Source organism: Rhea americana, unplaced genomic scaffold, assembly GCF_003343005.1.
Source record: "Rhea americana isolate MKP2758 unplaced genomic scaffold, rheAme1 scaffold_386, whole genome shotgun sequence".
Lineage (NCBI taxonomy): Eukaryota > Metazoa > Chordata > Aves > Rheiformes > Rheidae > Rhea > Rhea americana.
In genome coordinates, this window is record NW_028186519.1 from 5,621 (window position 1) to 29,824 (window position 24,204).

Consider the following 24,204-nt stretch of genomic DNA (forward strand, 5'->3'; position numbering starts at 1 on the left):
TGGCAGGAGCTTTCACCAGCTGAAAGGAAGTAACAGCTGTGCCATGGAGGGAGATGCAGTGGGCAGGTGGCTGCCAAATGCAACCGCTCTCATTCTTCCTCATCCTCCTTCCCGCCAGCAGGTGAAGACAGCCACAAACATTGCTGATATGGCCAAATCCTGCGACCAGGGATTTCTTGGTGGCTTCAGAGCCTTGACAGGAGAGGACAGACGGGGCCACATGAGAGGTTTGGGGGGGATATAGGCAGCTGTGAGTGACTTTACAGAGAGCCATTTCTGCAGGCATTCAGCATGCAGAACCAAGCCCTGGGGTGGCAGTGGGCAACACTGATTTACACCTGAGGGCAATTTGGGTGAGCTATATCAATCTTGCTGGGCAGCCTCATATCCCCTTTATCTGCATTGTGTGTTAGCATGTCCTCACCTGCACCAGCTGGCCACGGTAATAGGCATGAGGACAACTAGCAGCTCCTGCAAGCCAGAATCTGCTGGCTACTGGCAAGCAGCAGGACTGGGAAATTTTTCACAGAGGAAGATGCATCCCAAGACAAACAAGGGCAGTCATATTTCAAAGCTGTTCATCCCTAGCATCTTGGAAAGAGATGAGGTACCTCAGAATAACAAAAATGATCTAAAATAATGGTATTTCCCAAGACATTTCATTTTCTTTTAATTGCTTTTCTAGTCTGGAGCCCAAGGAGGTCATTTTCCTTTTCCATAATACAGAGCACTTATTTCTTTCCAACAAACTTACTCAGATGCCCAGCAAAGTCACAGGACTCTGGCCATGACAGCCAGAGATGAGCAGCACACATTAACTCTCTGCACACCACTGACTCCCTGGAAGAAGCACCTCTTTAGGCCAGGCCCTATGTACAGCGCTTTCCACTCTGCAGGTGCCAGGACTTGGAAGCAAGTGATGCAGCTGCCTCCTCCCTGGCCCTGCMTGCCCAGCACATGTAGCTCCAAAAATGGGTGCTGATCCTGTCACCTCTCGCCAAGGGCCTCCCACTAGCCTTCTTGCTGCTCCACTCCCCATAACAAGTGCCCCAGCTCCAGGGCAGGGACAAAGCAGCCTGGGTAGCACTGGGTGTGTTGGCAAGACAGTGCAAGCCAGCAGCACTGACACAGCAGAGCCATCTGGGGGTTGGATGCAGATCTGGGAGCATGATGGGAGAGTTTTGCAGTGGGCAGGAAGGAGGAACCAGCCAAAGTGCTGCAGGGAATAAACAGCTGTCCTGTTTGGGGGGACATGGAGAAATTTGAAGCATCAAGTGTAAGAAAGGAAGACAATGGGATTTTTTTTTGGGGGGGTGGGGGGAGGAAGCTGTGGGGCAGACTTCTCAGGATGGCTGCAGGGTCAGAAGGGTCAGACAAACCTTTCTCATGAGTACATTAGGTGAGAGATGGTGAGGGCCCCTACTTTGAGGTAGAGGTAGTTGGACCCATACCATCTGCACCTTATTTTATATAATGCCCACAAGTATGTGACCTGAAAGGGAAGGGATCCTCTGGCCCATATCTTGAGCCCAGATAGTTTGGAGGATCAAACCTATCTAAAAAACAAGCATCGCTGCAATGCACTAGGATCATTGCAGGGCACAAGACCCCTACAGCCTCAATGGGATGTGTCAGAAGGGCCCCAAGGGTGCTCAGAGGGGCCTGTATTAAGCTCTCCAAGCCCCTATAAGGCCAATGCACAGACCCCTGGATGACAGCAGGACTGCACGTGTTAGCAAGGTTGAATAAATGCTGATCTGGGACATAACATTTACATGCTCTGCACATGGCACTAGCATTGGCAGGCTGTCAGGTTTGCTGCAGCAATGCAGCTCTCAGCTCTGCATCTGCATCCACCCAGGGTTGCTCTGGTGCTTTGAGAAGAAGATTTACTGCTAGCATCACCTGGGATGTGAAGCAGGGCCATGGGGAGCCTCCATAGGCACAGGGACCTGGACCAAGATAAAGTGGATAAGCCCAGTGCTGTCCCAGTGGGCAGCATGGGGCATGCTTTGCCCTAATTCTGACCTGGAATCAGAGTAGAGGTTTGGCCTAGCACCAAGAAGTCCTCTCCAGGGAGTCCCTGGCCTTTGCTAGGCTCAGTGGGTCACCAGGGACAGCAGCTGGCTGAGAGCCCATATCCAATTCCCGTTGTCCAGCCATAGTGTCTGGTGGCAAGCTTCATGACCAGCTCTTTGCATTAGGGCTGGTCTCACAGCTGTTCTGGGCCAAGAAAGGGCAGCAGCCATCAGAGAGGGAATCAGCAGTGCCATGAGCAGCTGAATACCTCTCCCCTTGCAGGAAAGCAGAGTGCACAGACCAGATGAGAACTGTCCCCCATCACCACACTGACATGACACAACCATACAAAAAATCCCTCCTTCAATGCAGCGACAAAAATAACCATCATCTCCATGGGATACAATACAGTATCAGGGCAGGGAAATCCTTGCTGGAAACATGTACTTTTCTCGCTCTGGGAAAGCTGACATTTTGCAGTTGCAAAGGCTGTTATGTCTTCCAGGCTCAGTGGTAGTAGATGCTGAAGGCATGAAGGACGTACAGGAAGGTCGTAATGAAGGCAAAGAACTGCAAGAGAGAAAGAGGAATAAAAGCTGAAGTCAGAATGCTGCCTGGCATTACTCTCTTTGAGTAACTCCATCTTCCCTCAGTGCTCATGTCTTGAGGAAAACTCCCAGACTAGACCTCTCTTTCCAGCCTCAGTAGAAGAGGCAATGCCTCAACATTTCCCAGGAAGAAGCCATGCAAGACTGTCCCTGAGGTGCTTGTAACAGAGAAATCCATTCTAGCTGCCTAAGGTGATGGAGAAAGGGGGTCAAACCTCAGAAGCACATCCAGAGTTCATGGACATGCAGTGTAATGTCTGGCTGCAAAGTGCAACACACTGTTGGGCTGGACAAGGCTTGGTTCAGGCTGGCCCTAATGGAGCTTGAACATTTGCTCCTGCTTCTCCCTAGGCAGAAATTGCCAATGTTTTGACCTGCTTGGGGTTTTCTGGTGCCTCACTGGAGCCCATGRAGGATGACAGTGTGTGCATGGGCAGAAAACCCCTCTGAACTGGAAGTGCCCAACTCACCGATGCAGCACTGTTGAGCTGGTAGTACAGTGGCGAGTTTGGGCCCGACTCAGAGTGGATAGTCGCATTGGCTTGCAAGACAGCAGCACTCATATACAAAATGGCTGTGGCACCGTGATACAAGCTGTCCTGCAAAACAAGAGAGTGGCATGGATTAAAACCCACTCCACTGTCACCCTTCTCCAATTCACCCTAAGGTCAAGAGACGCCACGGTATATCCTCTGCAGGCGTGGGTACTGGTATGGGGCACAGACACAGAAACTGAGTCTGCTGGGAAAGGTTCAGAAACCACCTGCAGTTTGAAGAACAGCACCGTGCAATGGCAGGGGCTGAGGCCAGGCATTACTCAGCTTTGGTGTCAAATCATCTCACTCCCAGGCAATGCAGAGTCCCAAGAACCTGTTTTTAAGTGGAGAACATAGGGCCTGGCCAAGGGCTTGCAAGCGGACTGGGACAGAGGTGGGGACTGCTCCTGTTGCTCCCTGAGCCCTTCCCCCTTTGTCCTGCCCCCTCAAAGGGACTCAGCCAGGTGCCCAGGCAATGGCATGGCACAAATTCCCCCCCTACCCCCCACCCTCTCCCCCAGCATTTCCAGCCGAGGCCTGACTGTGCCTCCATTGAGGGAATGACATCCCTCTGCACAATGGCTTAGAACCAGCTGAGAACAAACACAGCGCAAATCGCAGCAGCTTTGTGCTTGCCCTGCTGTTATTAGCTGCTGCTGCCAACTTCTGCCCAGTTTCCGAGCCCATCCTTACCAGCACTCTCCAATTCTCGTTGTTTCTGTGAAATCCAAAGAGGTAACTTAAAAGGAGCAGCAGAGAGAGGAGGCAGGAGGTTAAGGACACATACATCACCCATCCCTGCAGCAGTGGAAAAGAGACGGAGGTGGCAGCAATGAGGATCCAGACCCAGGCTCCACAGACCTGCCAGGGACAAACATATGCATCTCTGGTGAACATGGGTTGGGGAGAACAAATTGCTCTRTGTGAATTCATTCCGATCTCCCTCCTTCCCTCCCTTCCCCATGGTTCCAACAACCCGCACTGGACTCTGCCCGTCCCACAATGCCTGTTGATGGCAGCTGACTAAAGGCAGGTGGTGCAAAGTCAGCATGGATGGGGCTGGATGAGGGTCATAGCCCTGCTCCAAATACTGTCAGGTCCTTACAGACACTTCCTTTGGAGTATGAGCTCTACCAGCTCAGGCAAGACCAGGCTGTGATTCACTCTGCCACGTAGCAGTGGTGTTGGGGTGGCCTGTGCTCATGGGAGCATGCTGAGCACTAAGCAGAAGCATTTTCCTTTTGGAGGATGTTCCCCAAAGCTGATGATAACCCCCAYCAGGGACTGCTGAACACTCAGAGCAATTGCTGGCTGACAGTCTATGGCCAGGGATGCTGTTTGCACCAGCCTGGTGGCCTCCCAGCAGGCTGTGTCTCCTGCTTGGCCAGCAGTCTGGCTCTCTGCCAAGCTGTCCTGACACCTCCATGAGCTGGCAGCATGCTAGAGCTGGCCCTAATTGGGCAGATGCCTGGATGGCAGGTGCTTTCAAAGGGCTCCTTTCCAAGAGGTGCCATGTGTGGCTGCAGCAAGGACGTGGGTGCTGTACAAGCACAGGAAGGACAAGGCTGCAGGAGCCACCTAAGGGCTGAGCTCCAATCTCAGCTGCTCTCATACACAGAAGAGGGGCTGGGAACATCTTTATGACAGGCAATTCTAGGAAGACAATCTTGAACGGTGATAAAACATGTGACCTTTGTCTTTGGGCTATGCTATCTTTGTGGAGGTATTTATGAGCTGTGAAGAGATGCTGCACCTGAGCTGCCTACAACTGAATAATCCAGTATCAGACCCCTCCTAGCTGTTCCTACCACCACCCATCCTGCATTYTATGCTACCCAGCACCACCAAACTGCTTGTGCCATGCTCTGCTGGCTCTTGCCAACCAGCATGGGATGAAGGCCAGGACAGCGTGTGCTGGTAACACTCCCTGGGCTGCTGAGTGAACACAACCAGGATTCATCCAAAGCCAGCAGTCTCCYGTGAATGATGCTAACCACAACACACTCCCTAGGCATGAGATGGAGCCACAAAATTTGAACTGAGAGGAACTTGCTGGAAAGATCAAACCCAGCCCGAAAGGCCACCACATACAAGCCTAAAACCTGCCCCTTGACCCGGGAATTCAGGGGAGCTGCATTTTCCCCCAAGACATGCAAAAGAACAGGAAGGTGTCGCTATGGCAGCAACATCCTGTGAAACCTGAGCTCACACTCAGCCCCCATGCCCAGCTGTGCAGGAGCTCCACCATCCCCTCACTGTGCCTAATGGACAAAAACAAGTTGAACCCTCTATCAGGTCTAATGTGCCCTCAGACACCAAGCCCTGGCAGCAGTGACAGACAGCAATCAGTCTGAGCTTCTCTCTCCATTGGTGGCTTCCTCAGAAACCCCCGCCCCCCCGGCCACATTTCTGCCAGAGGTCAAGGAGCAAGTGTGGTTCAGGTCCTGGGTGTGACCTAGGGAGACCAGATCCCTTACAGCCTGGGGTGGGGATGGCCTTGACATGAAGCAAAAATGGGATTTCAGCTCTGGAATCGTGCCAGACTACATCAGACACCTGTGTCTCCTCCCAGCATTTGGCAGCCGGTGCTCAGAGCAGTATGGCTGTTCAGCACTGGAAACATTGCAGCCCTTGGGTGTTTGTTTGCACATATGGAAACCACAGACGTCAGTAGCGTAAAGGAGAGCCACATCTGCTAGGGGTGCTGCAGACCTACCCACAGCTACAAACAAGGAAGCTCTGGCTCAACTCTCCATGCAAAGGCAGCAGCACCCCATGTCTACTCTTCCTCCAAGCCATGGGCACAAGCACRATGAGATCACAGGGACATGGGGTAGCAACACCTGCACAACACTGATCATGACAGACACCTGCTCACCTGAGATGGTGCGTCTGCCCTGCTCTGAGTGCTCTCGGTGCCTGTCTGATCAGGACAAATGCTGTGGGTTTCTCTCTCAGCACATTGCTGCTGCTCTTTTAACATAACAATGTGGGGGTCTGGATGGAAAATACGGAGATTTGTAGAAAGGTGAAGGTGGGCTAGGACCTTTGGAGTTCTTTATTCTAGGTGTTCATTCAAAGCAGAACTGACTCAAAGCTGGATCAGACTGTTCAAGGCAACTTTGTCCAGGTGTGATTTGAATATCTCTGAAGATGAAGACCTCACAGCCTCTCCCAATGATACCTCTATCTCTAGCATATTAGCTGTTCTCCCAATTTGGCAACAATTCCAACCCAGTAGCAAGCCCTTTGATCCCTTTTATATCCAAGTTCACACCTGTAAAATGTCAGTCACAGAGATTTCCTCCTTTGGGGGGGGAGGGGTGAGGAGAGGGGTTGGGACAATAAGGACAATAGCTTTGTACACTATTTAAAAAGTGGATGACTCCCAAACAGAAAATTATCCATTGCTCTCCACCCTCCCAAGCATGACAACATAGCACTGCTTTTTTAACATAAGCTGAAACTATTTCCCTTGAATATCTTCCTTGGGAAATGACTTAATACATTCCTTAAGAAAACAAAACAATTCCTCCCATGTTCGACAGAAGGAAAATCTCAATTTGAGGGCTGTGGTTTTACCTGGGAAAATATCAGGCAACTTTAACTGTCCACATCAGCCCAGCCCTGCTTGTACATTAGCTCTCCCAAGTTTGAAATCACAGCAGGAGGAAGTTACCACCTAACTCAGTGTGCCAGCCCAGAATGAATCTCTGTTCTGGATCCACCTAAACTATTTACTGTGCATAAATAATACACAGAGGATTATCTGAATAAGCTCATTCTGCCTTGTGCAGCTGTATCTCCTGTGGATGAAACTCCTCCCGATACACGCTGCTGCTGGGAGATCTGAGCCTGCTGTCATCAACCAAGTCATTCCTGGCCCTGGGCAGCACAGAGGAGCAAGCCTGCAACAAAGTTCAGCTACTGGGCTATGACAAAAACACCTCTCTCCCATGGCTCAGTCGGGAGACACTGCTAAAGGAGAACCTCAGTTCCAAAATTGGCAGACATGAAATTGGAAGACAACAAAGGCACCACCACAGAGCCCACAGAGCAGGGGTAAAGAAATGACATCTCTAAGTCAGGATATATGGCCTTAGAGTGTCTTCGGGGGGAAAAAAAATTCCTTCAGGCTGAACTTTTCTTCAACCACCCTCCCCTTCTAGATAGATACATATAGTGAATCTAAATTCATCATTGCAACAGCTTGTGCAATTTCACAATGTGACTTCCAAATAGCTGCAGTGAATGCACCCAGGAAAGCATGGGTAGTGCACGCTGCCGGCAATCAGGGTTGTGGTTATGAACTACGTATCAAAGTACAACAGCAATTATCTTAACTGGTCACATGGGATGCCCTCTGGACTCAGAAATGTTTTAAAAAAATTACGAAATCTCACACATAACCAAAAGCCCACCTGTCTACATCCTTTTATTTCYCCACAGACTTTCATACAGAGAACACATTTTCCTTAATTTGCAGGTAGTTTCCAATTTCTATTTCATAACTAAAACCACTTCAACTCTACAAAGGAGCAGACAGCTCTCTACAGGCTTGGGAATGATGCTGGAGATCATCTCATCCTCACGTTGCCATGAGCCCCAAGACCACCTTTATGAGTTCAATATAGGCTAAAAGAAAATATATTATTTCCCATTCCACTGTTTAGGATCTCTTGGAGCTAATCCCAGGTTTTCAGCCCCACAATTTGCTCGCACAATTATTTGGGTTTTAAAACAAAGCAAAGCTCAGCATACTTACTATCTCAGGTAGCATGAACATATAGGGGACTGTTTTAAACACGGCTGGTCCAGATGGCAGGGAGGGCTGTGCTGAGGCAGTGGATGGAGTGGGACCTGCTGATGCCATTTCTTCTCAGCTACCGTCGCTCTGACTGTTACGCTTGTATTTGTGCCACACCACTCCCATGCTAGGTTTAAACTGACACACCCACACAGACACAGTCATAGACTAGCCCAGCCTGGCATGACACTACTTCCTTGAGCTGAAGGGGTCCTCAGTAACCCTCCAGTTACCTTGACCCACGTTACATTCCTTGGCACTGACACAGGGTCAAGAAAGCAGCAAGGATCTGAGCTGTGCCCAACACTGCCATAGATAGACAGCATAAGCCATGCATGATCAATTCAGAGGTTTTAAATGATAGAGGGGAAAAAAAAGAAAAAGAAAAAAAAGAAAGGACACCTTTCATGGTCAATTCCACACCATGCTGGGACAGGAACATTCACTGCAATCAAATTTTGTCCCTCGCACTCTTTCAAGCCCCAAGTATTTTCCTTTCCATTCTTCTTGTCTCCTCCCCTTTGTGTTCAGACTACTTCATGCTCCCACAACCATCTCCCCCACTACTCCCCACAGGCACTGGATGTGTGGCATTGCCATGCATAAGGGAAATAGCATGCCCTGAATTCCCACCAACTTTTATTTGTATTAGGTGAGTCAAGCACATTCCTATGAATAACCCAACCTTTTCTGAGTGGGAAAGCAAAACAGTACAAACAGTCTAAATAAAGAGCAACCTACTGTCCATTGATTGGACAAAAGATGAATTTTTTACTCACTGGATGACCTTGCTCAACAGCATTCTTAAAAATCACTGCTATTTTCCTTGCCTAACTACTATCAGTCTACTTGGGTTCTGTGATAGTTTTCTGTTTGGGACTCAAACTGACTAAAACTTAATTGGAAATTAACTGGAAGCTGCATGAAAAAAGTGACACCTCAGGGTTAGTTCAGCTTAGGTGCACCGCAACAGCCAACTTGGCTACACCGGGCACATGTAGGTACTGACAACTGTAGCTTTGGCTAACACTTCCAAGTGGAAAATTTAAAATATAGTTTCCATTTCCTAAAGTGATAACATACTTTTTTTAGACTCTCTAAATGTTAGTGTTAAGATATGTAAAAATATTTATTACTATTCAGATAGTATATTAAAAAAATCTTACAAAATCTGTTTTGGATAGGCACAATTTCTCTGCGTTAAGAATTCATTTATATTATTACTCGATTCTTTTATACCCTGTATTGTTCTTCTGTAATCCATTCACACTACAGGATTGTTTTTCCTAGTTTCTCCTAAGAAATCATAAGTCAACTCTGAGATATCAAAAGCTTTGTGAGTGTTTTCTGATGACAGCAAAAACTGAAGTGCACCATCATTCTCACGGCTCTTTTTCAAGAAGTCAGCAATCACCTTCCAGCGAGATGCTTCAGACTCTTCATCAGCCCACTTGTGACTGGGGAGTAAAGTGGACTGGAGGAGAGGAAAGACAGAGTCATGGTACACCAGGGCAAACAGAGACTTCATAAATTCTTGGTCTCTCTGCAAAGAAGAAAAATATTGAAAAATATTTCAGTGCTTTCAAGCACTTCTGCAGAGATTCATATATACACAGTTAAAAAAAAAAAATCCAAAAAAGCATTCAGCTGACCCAATTCCCAGAACAATGGGAGATTCAGTCTTGCTAAATAAATGCCCGTTAATCCAGAGAAGCTTGAAACTCACCACCAGAACTATATATATAGCCTGTAGATTAACAAATCTATCCTCCAATCCACTTATTCTTCCAAACACCAACGAGTGATTAACAGCCAATTTTTCAGATGCCACCACATCCGCTGATGAGGAAATTTAATGACGCTTACCTTGTCAGTCATAGAGGCTTTCACACATAGGGGGTTTCTCCAGGGAACAAGATTGCATCTCTGAATAAATCACCAAATGGAACACAAGCTTCTCGGTATGCAAAAGTTCCCCTCACCATCCTCATACTGGATTTTTCTTATATAATCTCTCACTAAAATTTGCCTGAGGCAGCATTGCTGTGTAGTCTGGTATTAAAAATTTTGACTTAAATCTCAGCTTTGCAACCTTCTACAGCCCTCCTTGCTCTCCATCATGATGATCCATCTATGTTCAAGAGGTCTTAACTTCCAGATTTCTTCTTGGCCCACAGGGGCGAGCTACCTGTAACAACCTTCTGCTCCAATACCCAATTAAACTCCAAGACGCAACATTCTGTATCCTCTCTAGTTACCTAATGACATAATTCAGCTATACTAAGAGAAATTTTCTGAATTGTACTTAAACTTGGCTTAGGCATATCACAAATGGGTCAGCCTTGATGTTTTCACACCCTACAGTACCAATTATCTTTTACAAAGCAATCATCTGACTAAACCTATTTTCATCCAAATAAGCCCCTTGCAAAAGACTCTTAATTTGGGTTGGGTGAATGGAGGAAACACACTGAAATGTTGGAATGATAAAGTAAAGTGTGAATGCCCTTTTCTTCTTTTATTAATGTTTAAATATTTAATATTTTAGGATTAATCAAAGTAGTCTTAATGACAGCTCCCCCATCGCTCCCTAATTTTTTTTTCTAGAAATAATTTTGTTGGAGGTAGATTTATTACTATGGAAAATCTGAGGCTCTGCTACATAAATTCACCTCTAAACTTCCCAGCTTTCGAAATTATTTTTGTTCAAGCCTTTGCAAATCTAAAGGAGATCTTTGCACTTTTTAGCTGCTTTGCATTAAGTGGCTTGTGCTGCCAATGATACTATAAAATAGCAAAGCAATCTGTACAATGATTACTGAAAGCCCTTTGCTCAGAGTATATGTATATTTCTTCATCAAATATTAGTGTATGTGGACTTCTTCCTATACTCCCTGCATGCACAAGTTAAGTGACTGTGTTTGCAGCAGTCCCGGGGGAAGTGCACATATGCTCCCTGCCTTGGAAGCTCAAACTCCACTTGTTTCTCTACTGCCCTAGGCAGAGAGTTGGAACAGTCCCATGCTTATCACAACAGCATGGCTCTCAGGAGGAAATAAAGCCATGCTGTAAGTAATGTTATTTCACATTTTGACAAGTCACTCTGTATCTGGGGAGAATGGTACTCTCCCAGGTAATGACCAGTTTGTAAAACCTAGAGACTAAGAATCAGCCATCAAGTATCAAACACTGAAAGATCCTTGACTGCTTTACTTTAAACAAACATGATTTGCATGTCTTGTTTCCCAAATAAACTAGAATACTCTCTTCCATGCAAGAAGGACATACACAAAGCGCTACCTCCTCGAAAACTCACTGTCCACTGAGAGTCTTCTAGAAATGTTCCAAAAGCGTGAGCAATATGACTGACGTTGATATCTCTTTGCTACCCCTGGAGGAGGAATGGTTCATGTCTCAGCAGGTGATTCAGCAGCTGTGTCATGTAAGCAGGCAAGGAGGAAAAAGAACTAGCTGTCATGCCAGGCAGCAATCCTGTTGTGGGAGTGGCATATCACAAATCAGGTAAAACTGGATGGTTCCAGGATCCTGAGGAGCTACTAATTCTTTGAGCAAATCAGCTTTCATTTCAGTTGAATAGTTTTGAAAAAGCTGTTCTGACACAAGGGCTTTTTGATTCGTATTTTTGCATAAATGGAGAACTCTCCTTGTGTATCTATTCACTAGCATGCACAATGAATGAAATATCCTTCTGCTGCTCCCAAGAAGTGAAATGTCTAGGATCAACAACCAATGCCTTTCTCACAGATATGCCTTCTCTACACTCAGCAAACAGGAGATAGGATAAGATACAGGTAGCCCACGTGACATGGCCAATTCAGTTCTTCTGCAGCTACCTACCTGCCAAAATGGGAGGTTACAACCATTTGCAGTAGACAGATTACAGAATCTGGGGGCCTTTCTCCCCAGCAGAATGTGAGGGAACTGGGGCTCAGAAGCTGGAAGAGGAAAGACTGTTTTGTGGACATGCATAGCAACTTTCGTACAAGTGGAAAGTTTTCACCAGCCAACTCTTAGAAGCACAGTATGAAACAACCATATTTTGGTTGTGGATCTATCATAGCTTCCTGTTAAGAAATATATATAAACACTGAGACAAAAAGTTGCAAGTTAATTTCATATTCCTTCTTTTCTAGCTTGCTATTATAAATATGGTAAGAAATGTGAAGAACTGTATTTAGCATATCTATATTTTCTAAATATACCTATGGCGAAAGGGATAGTTAACTAGTAATAACRTTGTCAGAGAGCTGCTATTTTGAATTAGTTCTAATATATGTCAAAGAACCACCTGTAATATTTTACCTTCTCTGATCTCTTCAAAGTTCTTTCTTTATCTGCCCAAGCGCTCTAAAATATAATGTAAAATGTTACATCAGACAGATTGTGGAGATTTAGAAAAGTTCCATTATTAGCTGAAAAACCTCTCTTATTGCAGTCCCACAGCAGCATATGCTGCTGTTGCAGCCCCACCATTCTCTCATTCCTCATTCCCCCTTGTGTCATATTTATTCCCCCTTATGTCATATTAGGCGATTTAAGCAAACAGCCATCCCACCTGATTTTACAGATGCAAGGATTTTGAGATTTTTCAACTATCAGAGCCATATAAATGAAATGAAGGGGATCTGCCATTTAGAACAATCAATCATAACCCTGGTTAACTTTCTCTACCCTATAAACATGTTTTTTTTTTTTTTTAATCATCCAACCTTTGGAATGCAATGCAACATGGAGAAAAAAGAAAGAAAAAAGAAAAAACAAATGCAAAGCATCAAAACCTGTGCAGAACTTTAAAACCTTTGTTTAATTGCTATCCAAAAAGAATAGGAAATAACTAAGTGTTATCAAACGAATGGTTTCATGCACAACAGATAAACTTCCTTGACTAAAAAGTTCCAGAGAAAAAAAAATATAGCCTAACTCCAAATACTGACAAGTTTTAACAGTACTGTTCTTTGAGCAGAAATAACTCAGCTGTTGTTGTCTAGTACGGACACCTGCAAGGGACTGCAGTGTAAATAGGGTGAGCACTGTTCTGCAACTGCCAGTCAGAAGCTAACCTCTTACATGTCATGAACGCAGTACTCTAGAAGCCCGACAAACACTCAAATAGCTAATCTGCCTGAGCAATGTGTTGCTGTAGCTACACAGCTAGCAGTGTTTAAATTAATTAATTCCTGTCTCTGCATCCCTTCTAAAGGTATTCATGCATTCTCTTGCGACTTTGAAGGTGCTAAGGCACAAGAGATCTACACGTACTTCAGTAATCATAACTTTTCCACTGTGTGGCTTTTTCATTCATCACTGCACAGGATAAAAAAAAAAAGCTCAAATTTTGCAAACTACTTTGAAGTCCTAGTGTGTCAGATGTGTTGAACCTTACAGAGATAACATACCCGAAGTGCATCCATCAGGTCTGGTTGATCCATGAGTTGAGGGAAAGTTGCTAAAATAGGATTACAGATTAAATCTGAAACATAAAACAAGCACATTCAAGGATAATGCATTTCAAGATAGCAGACTAGCCCTCCCTAGCCTCCCCCTCCCCAGAAGACTTCAAAAGGAAGATTAGCTATAACAGTACTCCACAGCAACAGGGAAGGTTGAAGAGCTTTCTAAGGGCTGCATTCTCCAAAGACAGCTTTCTGTAGCAAATTCTCTAATGGCTACAATCTGCAAAAGAAGATGCACATGGAAGATGCAATGCTCATTGCCAGTTTATGATGAGATGCCGGTGAGCGAGAGACCACACTGATTTAATCTAAGGGTAGTTTAAAATCTTTCTTCCCCTCATTTCTGCACCTGTCTTTTTTTTTTATAAACATCTGACATTGTGCTGCCTGCTTTGGATGTTATGAATAAACATTCTTCCATTTTACCTTAATCTGGCTCATGTTGTGTGTGATTTTATGATAACCAGATAACAACAAGTGGCATGGTAAATTTACCAAATGGGGCACATTAACAAACAGTGTAGGTCTCCTGCATGTTGTCCAGAATATCCATAGGGTCATAAGTGGGTCTCATTTCTGCTTAACAAGCAGGCTGTATCAAAATTAGAAAGGGCAGACCTGTCTCCCTGTGCTCTGTTACAAGGCAAGACACATGCTTAAAACCTCAGTGGCTGTGGGGGCCTGTTATATTTTTGTCAATGAGATTGTAGATGAGATTATAGTAGTACTACAGGTGACATATTATAGAGGAACTTCGGTCAAAATGTTTTCTTTTGCTTGTGATTTTAACTATTTAAAGGTACAATGTTGTTTCTTCATGTTGAAGTTGATCAAAAGTGGAGTAAGCAATACATGTTTACTAACAACAGAACATTTCAAGGAAGTAAGCCAGAACCAACTGCTTTTTATAGCAACTTTCAATTACCTATTTCCAAATTTTTAGCTGACTTTTAAATGACAGGAGCAATCTTTTGTTACATCACAAAATAGTGATGACAGTTACCTATTGGAACAAATTCTGAAATACTGGGATAAAGCTTCTACCATTTCAAATCAAGACTGAATCAAAATAGATGCAACGTAACTCCAACAAAAGTCATCATCTTTATTTATTAGCCTGCATCATAATGATCAAATCAAGTAAGTATGGCAGTTCTCAACTGACCTTTAAAAACTAGGCATTTTCAGTTTCTCTGTGATGAGTTTATTAAATAGACTATTTATTAAGAGTCTGATGTTTCAGACATTGAGCACTCAGAATGTATACTAATGTTCATGAAAATCAGGATGGGAGTTAACTTCTGAGCATCTTTGAAAGATGAACCTATAATTTTAGATATCTAAATATGGCTAGAGGTTGTAGGTTTAAAAAGTTAGTATGTGCATATGTAAATTTTTTTGTCTTGGGAACAGCTGATATATAATTCTCTCTGGAGACAAGACAAGAGAAAACACATGAAAGAATTACTTTGCAGTACTGATATAATTCACATATAGTACAGTTAAGAAATATAAGTTTGCTATATTTCAAATACAATTTTAAAATAGAGAAGAATATAAACTATTATACTTTTATTGAAAAAAAGAGATGGAAGGAGTAAGATGCAGAGTTTTAATATTAGAGCTCTTCCACTTCTCCTGCCTCTTCCTGCTCCATGAAAAATCAGGAATAGCTGATCCTAATGACAGAAAAGTTTGTCTGATCCCTTCTACCACTCACAAGAACAAATATACGCTAGAAATGAATGAGTAAGCCTTTGTGAATGTATAATCTCTCATTGCATGGGTGGTAAAAAGGAAACATTTCCAAATAGTCCCTTTATCTACCCACATAAGAGTGGCTTTTTTTGATGCAAGTTTCATTGAAAACACTTGATTCATACTTCATAGCAAACAAAACTATTCTTGCAGTTTTTGCATCCTGCTGTGGGAACTGACGTCAGAGAAACTCATTAGATGCAAGTTGAAACATTACTAGTTTGAAATGCAAACACACTGATGGTGATCAGTGATGATAGCTATAGTGAGAGGTTGTCTTCTTTTATCAACAGGGACAAGAGGTTTCATTTTGTCCCCACCTGCAGGCTGAAAGTTATAATATTGAGACCCTCTATCTAGAGAGTATGATTGCCTAACTATGTGAGATGGTCAGATCTCAATGCCAGCATTATTAGGGGGCACAACTCTAAGAGTACCCCATATTAGTGGGAGTTTCCCCTGCAGGCCCCTGTCTAATCTCATGAAGGGGAAACCTCAGAAAGAATTTTCATCAAGAACCTGATCTTTCTCCTGTTGAAGTCAACATGCTCTCCATGCTTAAGTTCCTCTCTACAACAGTAATTCTTACCGGCACTTTGCATGCTTATTCTGTCTTTCAGGAGTGCATCACCAAGTATTTGTCGATAAAATATCAAGAGATGGATGTAGCACATACTACCAATTAATGTTTCCGGTAGCAAACTATTGGGGAAAAAGAATATGAAGTTGAGATTTTTATTCAAAAATGTTCCTGCAAAGCRTTTTTCTCCAAAACTTGAGAGTAACAACAGATTCATGAAGATACGTTTATTAGCTCATACTGGCATCTTCATGAGTCTATTGCAACTTTTGAAGATATACATAGATACAGCTATAACATTAAGTTTTAGGGAACACAGAAAGATTGAAACAAGATAGGATCAATTTCTAAACTTCACATTAGCTTACGGAGCTATTTATGCTCACTTCCATGCAAGTTCTGAGGTTTGTACTAATTATCTGAACATTTCATTTAAACGCATACACACTAACTTAACATGAAAGCACTGAAAGTATCTTCCAGATTTCCAGAGCCTGGGGCAAATTCCTGCTGCTGCAGTTTTCCATTTTTTCTCCCTTCTCCTCCCCCTTTGCTTTAAAGCTTTTTGCTTCACTTTTAGGGGTATTCTTTCACTCAATAAAATAGCTCTAAGCCTCAAACAGAGGTTGAGTACAATGTAAAGGTGACACAAACTTCAGAGACATCCGTAGCCAGTGTTCCAGGGATCTCTAGGACCATTCTAAATTATCTGAAATACTTTTTAATTTTGTTGCCACATAAACAAATACTTACTTCARGATGTCTTTTGACTGCATGCTTAATGATCTCAGTTTCACGAGAAGTGCAGGCTGCTTTCTGAGTGTTATAATTTGATGAAAAACGCTACCACTTGCTTGAGAAATAAATCGCAAAACACAAAATCAGTCATTTTGAAAGAACATTAAGAATTATGTAACAAGAATGGACATTTCAATTTGGTAAGATTTGTTTTGCTGAAACTATATTGGTATAAGGATAGCCTAAAGACCTGAAAGGGGAATAGAATGCCTGAAAACTTTTCTGAATTTTCCAGTTACACCAACATTTGGTCTAACATAAGCTATTACCCCTCTCTAGAAAGAGTGGATCATTATAACATACATGGAGTAAAATGGAGGTAAGGTGTCTTTATCCAAAAGGCAAAGGCCCTCTATAACTTGCAGCAATGTGTGTCACTGGCAAATAGATGTTATTACAGCTTCCAGAGAAAAGCCACAGCACCTCCTGTGTGACCTATCATCTAAATGAACTCTGCATTCAAGACAACAGGGAAGAACTAGTGCAAATGCTCTGGAGTGTTTTTATGCACATGTGGAACACAGACATTCACTCAGTTCAAGATACGAGGCTTTAGCAGCAACGCAGGGCTAAGGAGTCCCTTCCTGCTTGCCTGTTCAGACTCCATCTTGCAATCATCACCTCTTCAGGCAAGCTTCTGTCTTTTGGGCAAGTTCTTTCCATCTAGCTCAGTTTCCTGCTACAGTTCACAGCACAGCCCACAACCTGTTATGCTTGTACCCCTCACACCAGGTATCCCAACAACAGGGACAGAAACAAGCTGGTCTGGATTGGGAATTCTACAGACCAATTTTATTGCTAAATCTTGTACTATTATCCAATGGCCAAGAACTGTAAAGTGTGGATTAAAGAAAGAATTGAATACATGTATCAGAAGTAATCCTCCACCTACAGACACTGGAAATTACAGAAATATTGGCACTGACAGACAGTTCTGATACCCACCAGCCCTAAAAATTAGTTATTTCCTAGGCAAAGTGACAAAATGGCAACACATAACACAAAACTGGGCTGTAGTAAACACCTACTAACAAGAGTGTAGCTGAGTATTGCATGCTCTGAAATAAATAAAACATTTGTTAAATTACTTCATTTATGAAATGTTTAGGAGAAACCAAACCTCTTCTTGATACTGATGGGTCAACCTCAACACCTCTCTCATAGGGAGTACCACCATTTAGTAGCAGTTCATATGTCCTGTGAAAGAAAATCAGCATAGCTGAATGAAAAAATATACGTGAGAAGTGTATCACACTGTTCTCTGATAAAACCAACCTGCTATCTCAAATAAAGAAAACAGAAAAGGTGCTTGCGGTTATTGCTAATATTTTATATGAACTGTCTAAGCCCAATTACTAAGTAATCAAAATTCAAATGATAAACCTGAAATTGACTTTATATTCATATCATTCTGGAAAAGCAGGTGGATAAGAGATGCTAATGTTACAAGCACAACCTTTTTGCCTAGTTTAAGTCCTAGGAACTAATGGTTACTGCACACTTAAGGATGGAACTTTTAGTCACTGAAATGTATTTTCCAAGGTGAGAAAGCTAGCCAATTTTAGTTTCAAAGTGTGGAGCATTTTTAATATTAATTTATTCATCTTGAAAAGTGGAATATTTTTAATACTAATTTCACATATTTCACACCTAGGTAAAAGAGCAGACAGAGATGGTGCAGCTATTCCAGTGGCTGATGTACTGTGAAATGAAGGTCTAATCTGGTTTTCTTCTTCCAGCTTGGAAGAAGTGTCTGTGGAACTATAAGGGCATATAGTTAAAAAACAAAACCATGCTCTAGCACGTCAGTTGGTTGGACAGCACAGTCTTCATTACAGTCCTCCTGGTAGTCTTTATCTCTTTATATCGATTGCAGAGACAATCTAGAGAGCAGGACAGTAAGGTGAGGTGACCTAGCAGCCTTACTACAGAGATTGGATAGCAAAAAGAGTATTTCTGCTACAAAGAGTGGAGAATATTTAAGAGCCATGTGCAGAGATTAAATAGGTTCAATGGAAAACACTGAAGTGATCTAAATAAAAGCTGTATCATATCCTATGGATACAAAAGAGGAGTGCAAATTAAGTTCACACCATCAGTGCAAATAGCATCTCTCCTTTATTTACCATTCTCTGAATGCCGAAAGAAATCTATAGAAGTCACACATATACACACACAGGTCAGGCAGCTAAAGAGAAAGAGCAGAATTTAAAAGGATTTAAATTAAAATTTAAGTTTTACTTAAGGTTTTAATTTTATAAATAAAGCTCTTAAGAACTCCTAACTCACTTAGGCACTTCCATAGCTTCAAATTCTATTGAGGACTATTTTTAAACAAATATTAAATTGCAGCATGTCAGATCTGAATGTTGGTTCTAGGGAGCACTTTTCCCACAAAAAAATAGTTTGAAAGTACAGTGTTTGTGAAAGCAAAACCAGTGTTTGCACTGGGAGATTCAGTACAACCTGCATATTAGACTGGATATATCCTGTCCATATCAATGGGCAAGAATTGAAATATGAACTTTACTTGTAGCCTAACAAGCATTTGCATTAAAAACAAGCAAGAAAATTATATACATATATACACACATACACACACACACACACACATATATATATACAGATATATGGGGGGGAGGGAAATGAGCGGAAGCAAGAAAGAAAAATCAAGACTAACTTACTTGGAAGAAACAGGCATTCCATCAGAAGTAAAAAGCTTCTGAAATGCCCAGCCACAGCTTAACTCTCCTCTTTCACCTGTTGACTGGAAAATAAAAGAGCAACTAACTCAAGTAGCTAAACTGCAATGGGTAACTGAACCATAAATAACTATTTAGAATATTCCATACAGAATTTCCCTTAAAACGGTAAAAAAAAAAAAAAAAAAAAAATCAGATTCATGGTAAGCAAACATCGTCAATGTCGCTTTCAAAGGTGTTTGAAGATGTTTTACCAAATATCAAATAGTTGTGCTGAAGTTGATCGTTAATAAACACATTTAAGAGATCAGGATTTATAACGACAGGAAGCATACACTTAAGATATTCCTAAGTATATCAAGCTCCTGAAAATAAAGAAATCCACAGATATAAAGGTGAAACTCCCAAAACCTGCAATGATGTTCTAAAGAAATAAAGGAAGGAAAGAAAACAAATGTAAATGAAAAACAAAGAGTTAGCCATTTGATTCCAGAGCCAACAGTTTCCCCATCCGTGATCTTGTGCATCAGAGAGCTTTACTCTCAGTACCAGAGAGAGAGAGTGCCTGGGAAATGGATGGGCTGGTACACAAGATCAACTCCATTTTTCCTCTGCACCAGGTCTGCTGTGTGACCCTGACAGTTACCAATTCACTTTTCAGTACCCCAGCTTCCATACATATAAACTAGGGGTAAAGATTGTTCATTTCTTTCTAAGACAACCTGATAGACCAAGCAGAGAGATTAAGACCCAGAAGCACTACTAACAGCTAGGAATGTGTACACCCTCCAGTCTTCATTTGACCTCATTCTGTAAACAGAGGCGACAAGTTCACATAATCTTGACTACTCAGATTAGCAGAGAAGTGCCATTATGCCCCATTAGGTCTCTGTGAATCATCGATTACTGACATGTTGTTCATCAGCAGGACTTTAATAGTCTTGCATAAAATAGAGATAATTCAGCTACATTTTCACTTGGGCCTCACAGTTTGGTGTTGAGATGCTGCAGCTTAAAGCAGAATTTAGGACAGCAGATCCACTTTATAAACATGTACTTGTGTTGTACATGGTTTTTGGTAACACTTGCAGTGACTTAGTCTGCAACTTCATACACTTACATTGCGAATATAAGTGATGCCAAGTTCAAATAATATGCCAATGTCTGAAGACGAAGAATTGGACCTGACGAAACAGTCACCATCTAGCAAACTGGGTAAAATGCCTGTTACCTAATGCAGGAGGGRAAAAAAGTGAATGTACATATTTAAAAAATTCTGATTTTTAAACGTCATTGAAGACAGACTTTCACATAAAATCTAAGACCCCATTCCATGATATATAAAAAAGTGATGAGCACAGAACCAATTTCAGTTGAATCCCCTGCTCCCCTTATTCTTTATCTTGCCAAGTAGCATAGCTATGCTAGCAAGGTACTTTCTTTTTTTAGTGAGAAGTTATCAAAGAATGTAAGGTATCAAAAAGCATTTAATTCTCTCCAAAACCACAGCCACAACTGGGGTAAAAGATATCACTTTTCCTTTCTCCATAAACACTATCTAATGTGAGCTTAATATTGATTCATACTTAACCAGTGCCATCTGTTGGATCATCAAGCCCTCCTGCTGCTTTTTCTTCTATCTACTCCTTTTCTCCAAAGTGTTTTAATTAAAAAAACAACAACACACGAGTCTGTTCAACCATTGTTCAAGGTGTCATGGCTACAGGCAAGGAAGGAACCAGCACTTCAGTTATCCTGAAAGTGTTATTTCAGTTAGTCTGAATTCACATATTTCAGCAAATCTTTCTCTTCTAGATGTTATTTTGGTTCTAGGAAAAACAACAATGCTTAGACCTTTGATTAACAGCCTGGAGATCTACAGATGACCAGTCGTAGGTATGTCAGCAGTTTATTTCCCCAGCAGTTTCCCCTTGGCTCAGGAGAGAAATGACTGTTACTTCAATCAAGCCAAGAAAAGTCCTGTTTTAAGGACAAGCAAACAGTCCACGCATTAGGATTTACATCTCCTCTCAACAGTTACTCAGGGGCTAAGACAGTATATTCACAGTAAGACAATTAGCTATTGAAAGCCAAATGCTCAGGTAAAGTATTGACCTACTGAAAATTCCTTGTAGTACATTTTATTTCAGCAAGAATGCAAGAAGTAATAGATATATGCAAAAAAAGAACTTGTAAACAGTTACTGGCGATGTCATTTTCTGAACTAGATACCTACCCTTGGAGAAAAGGTCCATGTTTGGGGATTTTTAGGTTGCCATGTAGCTCTCACTGTATGAATGTTACTGAGCACCTAAAACATGAGAGCAGGGAAGAATGCTAAGACAACTTTTTCCTGGGAAGGTATGCAACTTTAAGAAAATGCAGCATTATCTAACATTAATCCAACCATCTGCATGCAATAAAGAAAATTACACTTGCTCTTCATCAGATAGTTTCAGTTTAAAGGACTATAGAGAAAGTATTCTCTGAAACCATGGACAGAATCACAAGCAGAGTACTTTCCAAGGATTCCTGCTTCATAAAGTACAGTAATATACTCTGATTTCCCCCAGGAGCATTCAGGGGAACAGAACAGCTAAACTGTCAGATTGTTGATTGTTAGTGGTAGGTTACATGATAAAAAAAAAAAAAAAAAAAAGCTCATTTCTGCATGCGCGCACGCAGAGGAGCACAGAGGAACAATAGCAGGGAGGAAACCTGAATAATACTGACCCAGCTACTCCCAGGCCCATCACAGCAGAGAACCAGCCCAAAGGCTCTTCTCTACAAATACTGAGACACAATAGCAGGTCCAGGAACCCCAATTACACACACACAGAAATGGAGCCTCCTGGAGCAGTCACGAAAAAGACCTATCAGTCCTACAGGCTGGGTGTGACACCCACTGCAGTGAGTCAAGGGGAGAGGTTCTCCAGATCACTTTGCAGGCCAGAAGAGGTTAAAGGGACTAAGGGTAAGGGACACATTGTGGCATGCAGAGGAGGAGCATTTAGGGATTGCACAACACTTACTACAGGATTTTTATGGGAGTAACCAAAGGTGGGAAAAGAGAGAGATCAAGGTAATTCAGGGAAGAACAAGGGTGAGAAAATAGATGGATAAGGTGGTAAAAGGGGCCAGTTGCCTGTACACAGGTACTGGTCGATATGCTTGTCAGGCCATACCCTGAGCCTGATCAGTAGTCTGTCCTGTCCCCCCATTAAACTCCATTTCATTTTCCTCAGTGAGGAGCTCTCTGTGTGCATGCGTGTGTACGGAGACCTATATGCCAGCAACTGGAGTCAGACCATGAGCCAGAGTCCTGTGTGTCTGGAGCGGCATCAATCAGAGTGGGTGAAGATGCATGTGTCAGTGTGCAATCTCGAACAAATAACAAGTCAGACTAGCTAGTGAGCTGGCCTTAAGAGTCAGGTGTGCACATATGTGTGTCTCTAGAGATGTTGAAGTCCACAGGAGAGTTGGCTACTAGAGGGACCAGAGGGTTTAGGACAACTGCTGGAGAGACTGTGGGGCCTTAGGGTCAAGTGAGACCCACATATGTGTCTCTCTGAGGGAGGCAACTGGTGGGGAGGAAGGATGCAGGGGCTAGCTACCCACAGTGTGCCTAGCTGGGTTGCACATGCATTCACACGCATGGGCAAGATCTGTACCAGCAGCTGGAGAGGGGCTGCAGGCCTTGGGGGCTCATATGTCCAGGTACCAGCTACTGGGGATACTGGGGCAAGCTACAGGATAGCGCGAGTGTCTAGGCCCAGATTACTGGAGGGATCCACACTGTATATGATTATATAATTCTCATTGAAAGACCTTCCTCTTGAATGGCCAGAGAAGGGAGTAGGAAGAGGTTGCTGGTGCTAATTGTGTTTGTATATGAGCTGAGTGTTTCTGTCTGTGCTGATCCGTGTGCCTGCCCTGTGTATACATATGTGTATGTGTTTAAGTCTGTTGGACATACATACTCAGCCTCGCTGTTCATTCACCTGGAGGGAATGAAGCTGTGGCAGCCTAGCTTCCATTAGGCTATCAGATTCAGATGAATTTTTGTTTATATTTTTATTTATCTGAATTTAAAGAAATTAATTGTTCCTAAAATTACAACTATTGTGGTGTGTATCTAGCAATTTATACAAACATCATTAATTTATATTGTTAATTTCTTTACTATATACCATACAATTTCAAAAAAGCTTTTTGGATTTTACATGCTTATGAATATGTAAGCATTATGTTTGGAAAAAAAAAAGTTTAAATTATTATGCTCCAAGAAATGAGCCGAAAAACACCATATCCTTACTGACAAGACTGGATTATCAGTACATTCATAGTATTTTCAAAAGCAGCTAAGGAACTTAGGGCTCTTTCTCTTTTAATGAGACTACAGTTCCTAAGGAACTCCTGAAAGATCCTAAAGCATTACACCTGATCAAGACTTTTTTTTCTTTTTTTTTTTGATAGCCAAGTAACTTACCCGATTGCCATCAAATAGACAAAGTCGAACATGTCTACTAAGAACCTGTATGCTGACTCCTGGGAGAGGAATCATTTTACAGCTCCATAAAGTTACAATCATGGATATTCGAGTTGTTCTTTGATGAATCTAAAATACAGACAACAAAAGGAAGATTTAATCTTTCATACAGGCTCTTTCTGTATGTACTATCATTTTTGTGTTTGTTTATTAAGAAGATAGTGTTCACTAGATTAGATTCTTATATCCTTAAAGCTGGTGAAGCACTAGCAGCAAAATTTCTTCATAAGCCTTCTTCAGCTCTCTTCTAAGGAGATTGGTACAGATATTTAGTGCAGCACATAAGAAAGAGAGGGAATATTGCCATGAATTTCCTCCCTAAGTATTTCAGGACTTACTGACAATTACAATTTCTGAGCTACTGTTTTTTCCA

At 42.4% G+C, this 24,204-nt stretch overlaps 1 protein-coding gene across 2 annotated transcripts in view; it reads right to left on the reverse strand.

Annotated features, from left to right (window-relative positions):
* Positions 1 to 623: 623 nt before the first annotated feature.
* LOC146591101 (MAL-like protein) overlaps positions 624 to 24,204 on the reverse strand; it is a 31,733-nt gene continuing 8,152 nt past the window's right edge. Inside the window, exons 11-23 of one of the 2 annotated variants that reach the window (XM_085313446.1) lie at positions 23,772 to 23,900; positions 21,519 to 21,593; positions 20,403 to 20,513; positions 19,265 to 19,347; positions 17,701 to 17,777; positions 16,536 to 16,635; positions 15,792 to 15,904; positions 13,388 to 13,461; positions 12,294 to 12,338; positions 9,385 to 9,513; positions 3,857 to 4,024; positions 3,098 to 3,226; positions 624 to 2,589 (exon numbers count right to left, since the gene is read on the reverse strand). In XM_085313446.1, coding sequence (XP_085169572.1) covers positions 2,527 to 2,589; positions 3,098 to 3,226; positions 3,857 to 4,024; positions 9,385 to 9,513; positions 12,294 to 12,338; positions 13,388 to 13,461; positions 15,792 to 15,904; positions 16,536 to 16,635; positions 17,701 to 17,777; positions 19,265 to 19,347; positions 20,403 to 20,513; positions 21,519 to 21,593; positions 23,772 to 23,900 — 1,296 coding nt within the window. In that variant the 3' untranslated portion in view covers positions 624 to 2,526. Of the gene's footprint in view, positions 2,590 to 3,097; positions 3,227 to 3,856; positions 4,025 to 7,928; positions 9,231 to 9,384; positions 9,514 to 12,293; positions 12,339 to 13,387; positions 13,462 to 15,791; positions 15,905 to 16,535; positions 16,636 to 17,700; positions 17,778 to 19,264; positions 19,348 to 20,402; positions 20,514 to 21,518; positions 21,594 to 23,771; positions 23,901 to 24,204 lie in introns of those variants that run through there. The other variant, XM_085313445.1, reaches the window with a different exon arrangement.